A 9,768-nucleotide genomic window follows, 5' to 3' on the forward strand; every position below is an offset into this window, starting at 1 on the left:
ATAAAAAAATTGCTCATTCAATAACATATATAAATATTAATATGACATATAACAATATAACAATGTATATTAATATGGAATATATCATGTAATATATTAACATGTAATATAATATATAACAAATAATTATATATATTATATATTCAATGTTTCTATTGTCTGGCCCCATTTCCCTCATTCCATGGAACCTAACTTATCTGCTACCAAAACTGTTCTCTCAATACTCACAATAATTAAAATACTTACTCTCTCAATACCTTTTATTAACTAAATACAAAGCCTTGTTCTTGTCCTGCATTCCTCTCCATTATTTCTTCTTTTAAACAGTTATTTCAACTTCATTATCTTTTTAAATAACATGTTCATTATAAAACAATAGAAAATTCAACTAAGCAGAAAAGATAAATAAAAGTCACCCATAACTTCACCAGTTTGAATTAAACAATATAAATATTTTACTATGACTAAATGTATATATATCTATTAATAGTAATCAAAATCATATTATGCATTTGCTTTTTATTTACTAATTTATCATGACCATCTGTCTATTAAAGTATTTCAGGGCCAGGAGTGGTGACTCACACTTATAATCCTAGCACTTTGGGAGGCTGAGGCGGGTGGATCATCTGAGGTCTGGAGTTTGAGACCAGCCTGACCAACATGGAGAAACCCTGACTCTACCTAAAATACAAAATTAGCCAGGCATCGTGGTACACGCATGTAATCCCAGCTACTCAGGAGGCTGAGGCAGCAGAATCACTTGAACCCGGGAGGCAGAGGTTGCAGTGACCCGAGATCGTACCATTACACTCCAGCCTGGGCAACAAAAGCAAAACACCATCTCAAAAAAATAAAATAAATAAAAATAAAATCTCTATCATTGGTATCTACATTCCCTAACTCACTTCCTACTTCACTAATTATCTCTCCTCTAGCTCTTCTATCATGCCTCACTCCCAAAAATCTGTGTTCCTCCAGGATCTGTTCTTAATTTTCTTCTCATCTCTGTATTCTCTTCTGTAGCAACTTTATCACTTCAATTATCACCTTCATGAGTATAACTGCTAAATCAGTATCTCTACCCATAATTTGTATTACAAATTATATTTTCAAATTTCTACTGTGTGTTGGTAATTTTTCTCCAAATTCAATTGTCTAAAGCTGAACTCATATCTGCTCATCATAATGAGTAGCTTCTGTGATGACCACCTCTGCTAGTGACACAGTCATCCAATTCATCCACTTTTAAGTCGTCCCTGCCTTTTCCTACTTGCTTGCCTATACACACACGCACACATGCACAATCAGTGTCAGCATTTAGTTGTATATATAACAAAACAATGAAAATTTAATGGTTCCATGTCAAAATAATCATGGGAAACTACCATTTAGCATTATATAAGCCAAAAAACTTGGAATTTAGGGAACGAATAAGGGTTCATCTTCCCTCATTGCCTGAAAATTTAAATTAAAATTTTTTACACCTTAGGAACAAATATTTGCTATGACAATAAAGCACTGAGAAAATGCTACATACAATAAAGCCCCTATATTTCAACCAGTTCACTCAATTTAATTCCTTATTCTTTATACTATGTATAAGGTAAAGAAATAAAAAGTGATTCTTCTAATTTTCTCTAGTTTTAAGATACTGTGATAGAAAAAGTCATTGAACAAATCTTCAATTTTAAGCAAAGCATTTATGTGATATTATACTAAATATGCAAAAATAACAATACTTTCACATTTCTGCTTTAATTATAAATTCTCTTTGATACTTCAAAATTCTTATTTTATCAGACTTGTTTTCACAGAGTTGATTTTCAAAAGAAAGAGTCACATTACATTTAATAATAGATAAATAAGCCTCTGGGTAGGCTCACATTTTTTTAATTGTGTAATTCAAAGCATATATGTAATTAGAGATAAATTACCCTTATGTAAGGTCAAATTTAAACTGTATATGAGATCTCACTAGAAAGGAACACAGTAAGAAGCAATCAAATCTTCAGCTCTTTAGAACATTCACATCTTTCCCCACCTATTCCCCTAACACCCTAAGATATCTAGTATTACCACTGTTAAGGCAAATTAAATGTGGCCCAAGAAGGACTCTGTACTTCTGTACTTGAGTCCTTGTGGACAAACTGCAACCTAACTTAATAGGTAGACAAGACTGAAAACCTAACTTAGTAGTTTGCACCTGTAACAATGGCTGAGTCTTGGTCAATCCCAGCAGCCTTACTTCAACCACTAATACACTGTTGAGTGTTCAAATTGTGTTCAAATAACGCAAATGTCAAGCTATAACCAATCCAGTTGTTTCTGTATCTCACTTTCAATTTCTGTATGTCATTTCCCTTTTTTTGTCTATGAATTTATTCTAACCAAAAGGCATCCCTGGAGTCTCTCTGAATTTACTGTGATTCTGGGGACTGCCCAATTCACAAATCATTCATTGCTCAATCACACTCCTTTAAATTGGGCTAAAGTGTTTCTTTTAACAGATGGTGTCAGAAGCGGGGTCCAAAGTAGAGCTTCTAACGACCCCCAGGAGCACTGAGTGAACAAGCAAGGTAGCTGCAAGGACCCTGCAAGGACCCACTTGTGCCCTTGATTCCTCAGAGCGGCTGAGGATTGTGGTAAGTTCTCTCTCCAAGTTCAGCGCTCCAAGGATTTGTGTTTTGAGCTCTCCGAGTTTCTTTGAGCAAGTTTATCTTCCAAATTGAGTTTGGAAGTTGTAACAGAAATGGAACTGGGTCCAGGATGGGATTTGATCCTATAATTAACAGGCTTGGATCCAGTTAGAGGCCTCTTACATCTGACTGGGTCAGAAAAAAAAAACTGGTAGTAAATGTTAATATTGTAGGGATTGTAAAATTCGGCTTTTGAAAATTCACAGGGATTTTTGTGTTCTACCCTTTGTTTCATTTTTCTTGCATTTAAATAATTTAAAAAATCAACTTAGGAGTCATGAGTTTTTGCAAGAAGGTTTTCAAGCGGAGACAGCAACCACTTGACAGAGATAATAAGTAGTTCCTTCTACAATATTCATTGAATGACAATTAGCTATCAGGCACATTAGATCAAAGAGCACAGTAACCTTGTGATAATAGGATTCAATGATCTTAAAATTGGGAAAACATATGCAATAGCCACTTTTCAACTTACCTTTTTTTCCTCCTGTAATACTATTATTTCATATAGTCGTGGGACAAATGAGCAATAATTTTGTTGTTGATCTCTCTGGATGTTAACATTTTCATAATATGATGTCTTTTTCCTTTAGAAAATTCAAATAGAAATTAAGAGTTCTCAATTTTAAACCTATAAATATTTATGTAAGCAAAGAAGTTCTTTCTACAGCAACATGTGCTGGAATTAAAGTATGGAATAATAAGATTATCTAGGTGTATTAGATCAATATATTCAAAATTTTGTAAAATGTATTTGTTTTGTTGGTTAGTTATGATTTTTTCCAATTCAGAACATTATTATAAACCTATCTGAATAATTATCACAAAAAGAAAATAAGATCTGGTATTTACATCGTGAATTGAAAAAAGAACTAACACTAAAAAAAGTTTCCTGTGTATTTTGTGTACCATTAAAAGTCTAAAATTCAAAATCCCTTGGTATTTCAATATTACCAAAATAAGAGGAAAATAGCCCTATGCTATTTATATCATACAATAATCAGAAAAGATCACTGTAAACAAAAAGGAAGTTTCTTTTCATTGAAATTCAGACAACCTCAAGAAAGAATCACAAACTAAATAAGCAGTAAGTAAGAGCCCCAGCTTTGAAGTTAGACAGCCTGATAAGATTCCAGCATTGCTACCTACTGCTACCTACTGGTTATATAACCTTATGCAAACTAACTTATCTAAGCTTCAGATTCATCACTTAATGAATCTAGTGATTGGAATCTGGTAATTGGAAATAGTAATAACCAATTCTCAAGGTTGCATTGATTAAAGCAGATAATATATATAAGGTGGTTAATGCCATACATGGCTCATAATAAGCACACAAGAACTGTTAGCTATTATTATTACAAGAATCACATTTAAACAGGCTATACAGGCCACACTACTATTTTTTCTATTTCTTAAAGAGAATTTCAAAAAAAAAATCTGATACCCAATATTTCCAACAAACTATACTAAACATATGTGGATTAAAATATATATAATACAAAGTTATGTAAATTGCTATTACTTTCTTCGTTCAGCAGTGCTATGATTTAATATGCATTTACCATCCTTGCTCACTGCTAAAGGCTCACTTCCTCACTGATTGTTATTTGCTAAAATCTCAACAAATAAACTTGCTTTCAAACCTCAAAAAGGTTTATGGATAAGAAATTTATATATGGAATAGCAGAAATATCACATATCATTTAGGTCTGTATCTTTACCAAAAAGAGACCTATACACTTATCTTTCATTTAGAGCAACCAAATATCTCCACTTTTATACTGAATCAAGCCTCCCAGAATAATTCTGACTCACTAAATAAAACAAAAAGTGCAAGAAAGAAAAAAACAAATAGAAAATGTCAACTGCCAGAAAGAACTAAGACAACTACAAGTAAAAGATACAGTGAAAGCAGCTAACTCAAAGAGCAAACAAATTACAAAAATGGTGAAATAACTGAAGCAGTCAGGAATGCAATCTATATTAACACATATCTTCAGGTAAAAGTTAAAACACAAATGAAAGAAGAGGAATAACAGGAGAAATAACAAAGATCAAATAAAGCAACAGCACAACAAATGGGGGTAGAATGAGAATGAGACAGGGTTAGGGAAGAAAACAGACTGGTAGGAAAAACCACCAAGCAGAATCAGTTAACGCTACTTAGAGTCCCAGTTATGCCTGGGGTACTCAGTCAGAAGTACAGTGAAATGGATGGAAAACAATCATCACAGAATGATATACATTTTAAAAGATGAATTTTGACTTATGTTATTTAAACCTCAATAAAACTGAGAAGAGGGGAAAGAGAGAGGGTGAGAGAAAGAGCATGAGCACAAACCAGCCAATCTGGCAGAAGAAAAGATTAGGATTAAAATACTGAAGAGCAAAAGCATATGTCAAGAAGACCATGATATGTGTTAACATATGCATGTTAAGGTTCTAGCATAACTACTGAAAGAATAAAAATACAAAGGTATATTCCATATTAAGGGAGTGAAAAGTGAACAGGATAATGGATTAGAGTATAAATTCCCAAAAACAAGGGTCATGTTTTATTCTTGTTATTCTCAGTTATTAAGTTCAGAACTGGTACATAGCAATAATTCAAATAACGTTTACTCAGTGAATGAACAGTAGCAGGGGAGTCCAAGCAAGATCCTAAAATATATCCACTGCTAGTATACAGATATGTCTGATCTGTCTAGCAAATTAATTGAGTATGTAATCACTCTGGGGCTTTTAGGGAGAGGAAAAAAAAAGCTATGAAAGAGATAGACTCAGGCAGATAAGCTGGACTCTTAAAAAATTAATTATAAGAAAGGGTAGTAGATTCTGAGGACAACATGGTATTTGATACTAAATTTTGCCTTCCATAAACTCATGTCTAAAACCTCACTGTAGGAGTAGGAGAAAATAGAGTTATTTTGCCAAAAAAGTATTTCTTCATAAACATTCTCTGACCTACACTGACTGAGAATGCCGTCTAAATCCATCATGTAGTCAGAGGAATGAAGATGAGAGCCAGGGATAAAATGGAGAATTCTGGGTCACCTTCTTTTACATTTTCTCTCACCTTTTATCTACTTTATAATTAAGGACAGTATATTTTAGTACATGGATACATGGACTGTGTAATCAAACAGGCTTCAATTTAACTTTAGCTCTGCCATTTAATAGTTGCATGATCTTGAATATGTTATTTATCCCCTCTAACCCTTGGATTTTTTACTGATAAAATAGATATAACAATATTAACTATGCAAAGCTTGCTGTGAAGATTAAATGAGTTAATACATATATGTAGATAGCACAAGATTTGGCTTATAAAAAAAACAATAACTTGGGGGGATGGGGAACTAGGGGAGGGATAGCATTAGGAGAAATACCTAATGTAGATGATGGGTTGATGGGTGCAGCAAAACACTATGGCACGTGTATACCTATGTAACAAACCTGCATGTTCTGTACATGTATCCTAGAACTTAAAGTATAATTTAAAAAAAATAACTTTCATATATGTTATGTCAAAATATAATACTTCTTGGAGTTTTTCATACTAATTTTCCTTCCTTTACAGCATAGCCTAGTCTGAATTATTAGAATACTTTTCTAGTCAAGAGCTACATTAAAGGTATACTATACTTTTTTACTTACTGGACTATATCATACTCTCCTGGACCAGGACCTGACTTTTTAGGTAACTCTTGTCTTCCTGAAGAGTTGCCAAAATGAATACCTTTGTATTTCAAAGTTGCACTGGAAACATTCTAAAAAATAAAAAGTGAAGATGAAACATAGTTTAAGTAAGTCATGAAACAATGCTTGGCTTTACCTAAGTCTAAATCTAAAGCAAGGATAGCCTCAGTAAGGGAGTTCTACTGGTAAATGCTAAAGGGCTCTTGGATAGATCCCAGGCTAAGTTGTCACTGTTGGTTCCCATCCCACTCCTGAGTCAGCTAGGGTTCCCAGAGAAGTACCTCTAACATTAGCATATTCTCAACCAATAAGAACAGTTTTGCTCTTGGCAGTACACCCAGTAATCTAAAACCTTAAGAAAAATGAAAATTAGCTCCTCATCATTTATAAAAGACAGAGGGGATAACATTATTTGGGAAATAGAAATACCTATTAAAATGATACCTATTATGACAGAGAAATTATTTGTGACATGAGAAATAATCATCTTTTCTTTATGCCCACTACAATAAATGTCAAAATTAAGCATGAACCACAAAAAGTTTAAGCACACTGTTTCACCAGAAACTAAAACAATAAAGCATAACACAACAGTAGCTTTTTTTTTTTTTTACAGGAATCCTCTTCTCTTGACCTAAAACATTCTAAGTTGAGAAATCATTTAAGAATATTTTAAAACATATTTTTAAACTAATGGTATTTACTACAATTCTCATAACATATAGTTTAACAATGTGTCAGGTTGTTACAGCAGGCAGACAGTCTGACATGAGCAGGGTAGGAGAGGGCCCCCCCAACCAAGAACGTCAGACGACCATCATGTGATGGTCAGGCAGTTGTTAACAGTCTCTCTAAAATAATAAATGATTGCAGCTTGAACCAGGGAAAGGCAGTCTCCCGACAGAAAAATCTTGAAGCTGGTGATCAGTAGCTTCCAGATAACATCTCAGGAGTTGGGAGAATGGGCTCACGTATGCGCACTAAAAGGCAAAACGGCTGTGTTTAACTGGTATATGACCCTTAGGGGCATTCAACTGGAAAGGTAAGAATGCCTCAAGTGAGCATGTGTACAACTCAACTCCAGTAAACACACTGCACACGTGGCCCCTGTCAAGTGCTAGCAGGCCACTGAGCATGTGAACAGCCCACCCCAAGGAAAGAATCAGGGGGCAAGTAACGCAAGACCCTGGAAGCATGCCAACATACAAAACCCCAAGTTAAAAGGTCAATCCACGCACTTGATCTCTCAAATCACCTGCTTGGCCCTCTTCCAAGTGTTCTTTACTTCCTCTCATTCCTGGACTAAAGCTTTTTAAAAAACTTTTACTCCCACTCTAAAACTTGCCTTGGTCTCTCACTCTGCCTTATGCCCCTCAATCGAATTCTTTCTTATGAGGAGGCAAGAACTGAGGTGGCTGCAGACCCATACGGATTCATCACCGCTAAGTTGTTCTAGATGGCTATTACCATTCTACAGCAATGGAATCAACCTCTCTCAGTTACCATTATAAGCAAGAATAGTGCAGTAAATAGCAACATTAGTGATAAAAAGCATAATTTCAGTTCAAAATGGTGAATCAAATCCATACCTGTCCCACTCGACTCCAAAATTTCAAAAGAAGTATATCAAATAGACACGAGTAAGTGCTAGAAACAGTATGATTCACATGCCAGAAGCTTTAAGGACTTTCTGGAAGATATAGCACAGCAAAGACTAGAACCGGAAAAGGACCTCATTACATACGAAAAGAGTCTCAGCTGAACCCTCTTAACATCCCCAGAACCAGAAAAGGACCTCATTACATATGAAAAGAGTCTCAGCTGAACCCTCTTAACATCTCCAAAAAGAAACTGCAGATAAACTCTTGGGTAGTGAGTAGGGGGCAATTGTCAAAACTACTAGCACCTGTGGAGATGTGCGCCAGTGCCATTACATTAAGTGATGAGGAGAATGCTAACCTCCACTTTATTCTTGACAGATGCAGTTGAAACTAAATTGAAAGCACTTTCCCCTGTCCCTAGTGACTTTCTAGCTAGAGAGGCACCACTCCAAAAAGCTTTGAGGTGCCCCAACAAAATTCAAAAAGAAGCTGGCACACACTAAAATTCCTTGAACTTACCACTAACACCTAGCTCTCAGACATTATAAAATATAAGCACAATAGAATTAACTTGCCCTTCTACATCTGCCTAGTCTGAAAAAATTAAACGCAGACTGCGATGGTCAATTTTAGATGTCAATTTGACTGAGTTAAGGAATACTCACATAGCTGATAAAGTGTTATTTCTGGGTATGTATGTGAGGCTGTTTCCAGAATAGATAGGCATTTGAATCAGTGAACCATCCTAACCCAATGTAGTGGGCACCATTCAATCAGTTGAGGGCCCGGATAGAACAAAAAGGCAGAAGAAAGGTAAATGTGTTCTCTTTTCTGGATCGGAGACGCCCATCTTCTCCTACCCTCGGACATCAGAACTTCAGGTTTTCTAACCTTCAGATTCTTGGACTTGCTCCAGCAGCCACTCAGGTTCTCAGGTTTTTATCCTTGGACTGAGAGTTATACCATCAGCTCCCGTGGTTCTCAGGCCTTCAGATTTGAAATCAGCTACTCCACCAGCTCCCTTACTTCTCCAGCTTGCAGACAACATATCATGGGACTTCTCAGCCTCCATAATCACGTGAGCCAATTCCCAGAATAAACCCCATCTCGCATATATAGTTATGCATCACATAATGATGTTTCAAGGATGGACTGCATATATGACAATGGACCGCATATACAATGGTGAGCCCATAAGATTATAACACCACGTATTTACTGTTCTTTTTCAATGTTTAGATGTATTTAGATACACAAATACCATTGTGTATCTGTATCTTTGTAATCTATACCAGACAGTATAACAACACGCCATACAGGCTTGAATCACAGAAACAATAGGCTATACCATATAGCTTAGGTGTGTCATAGACTATACCATCTAGGTTTGTATAAATATACTCTATGATGTTCACATAATGACAAAATCACCTAACAATGCATTTCTCAGGATGTATCCTCATCATTAATTGGCACATGACTGTGTAAGCAGTGGTTCTGTTTCTCTGCAGAATCCTAATACAAAGACTAACCCAACCTCTGACAGAACTTTAATGGTTGCATGAAGTAAAATGAGACCTTTGTTGATTCTTTTTTCCTAGATGTAAACTTGTAGAGAAAATTATAGTTTTCCTAAAGAGTTACCCTGCTTTGATTTTAGTAAATCACCTTGATTGTTCCTTTCTTTGGTGGTAGAGAATATTGGAGCTGACAAGAGAGAAACAAGATTGTTCCTTTCTTTGGTGGTAGAGAATATTGGAGCTGAC

At 35.3% G+C, this 9,768-nt stretch overlaps 1 protein-coding gene across 1 annotated transcript in view; it reads right to left on the reverse strand.

Annotated features, from left to right (window-relative positions):
• STPG2 (sperm-tail PG-rich repeat containing 2) overlaps positions 1–9,768 on the reverse strand; it is a gene marked incomplete at its 3' end in the record, with an annotated part of 269,635 nt that overhangs the window by 223,554 nt on the left and 36,313 nt on the right. The window contains exons 4-5 of the mRNA XM_011972945.1: positions 6,360–6,472; positions 3,175–3,286 (exon numbers count right to left, since the gene is read on the reverse strand). Of these exons, the coding sequence (XP_011828335.1) occupies positions 3,175–3,286; positions 6,360–6,472 (225 nt within the window). The remainder of the gene's footprint in view (positions 1–3,174; positions 3,287–6,359; positions 6,473–9,768) is intronic.

This window comes from Mandrillus leucophaeus, unplaced genomic scaffold (genome assembly GCF_000951045.1).
Source record: "Mandrillus leucophaeus isolate KB7577 unplaced genomic scaffold, Mleu.le_1.0 Scaffold1321, whole genome shotgun sequence".
NCBI classification, from domain to species: Eukaryota; Metazoa; Chordata; class Mammalia; order Primates; family Cercopithecidae; genus Mandrillus; species Mandrillus leucophaeus.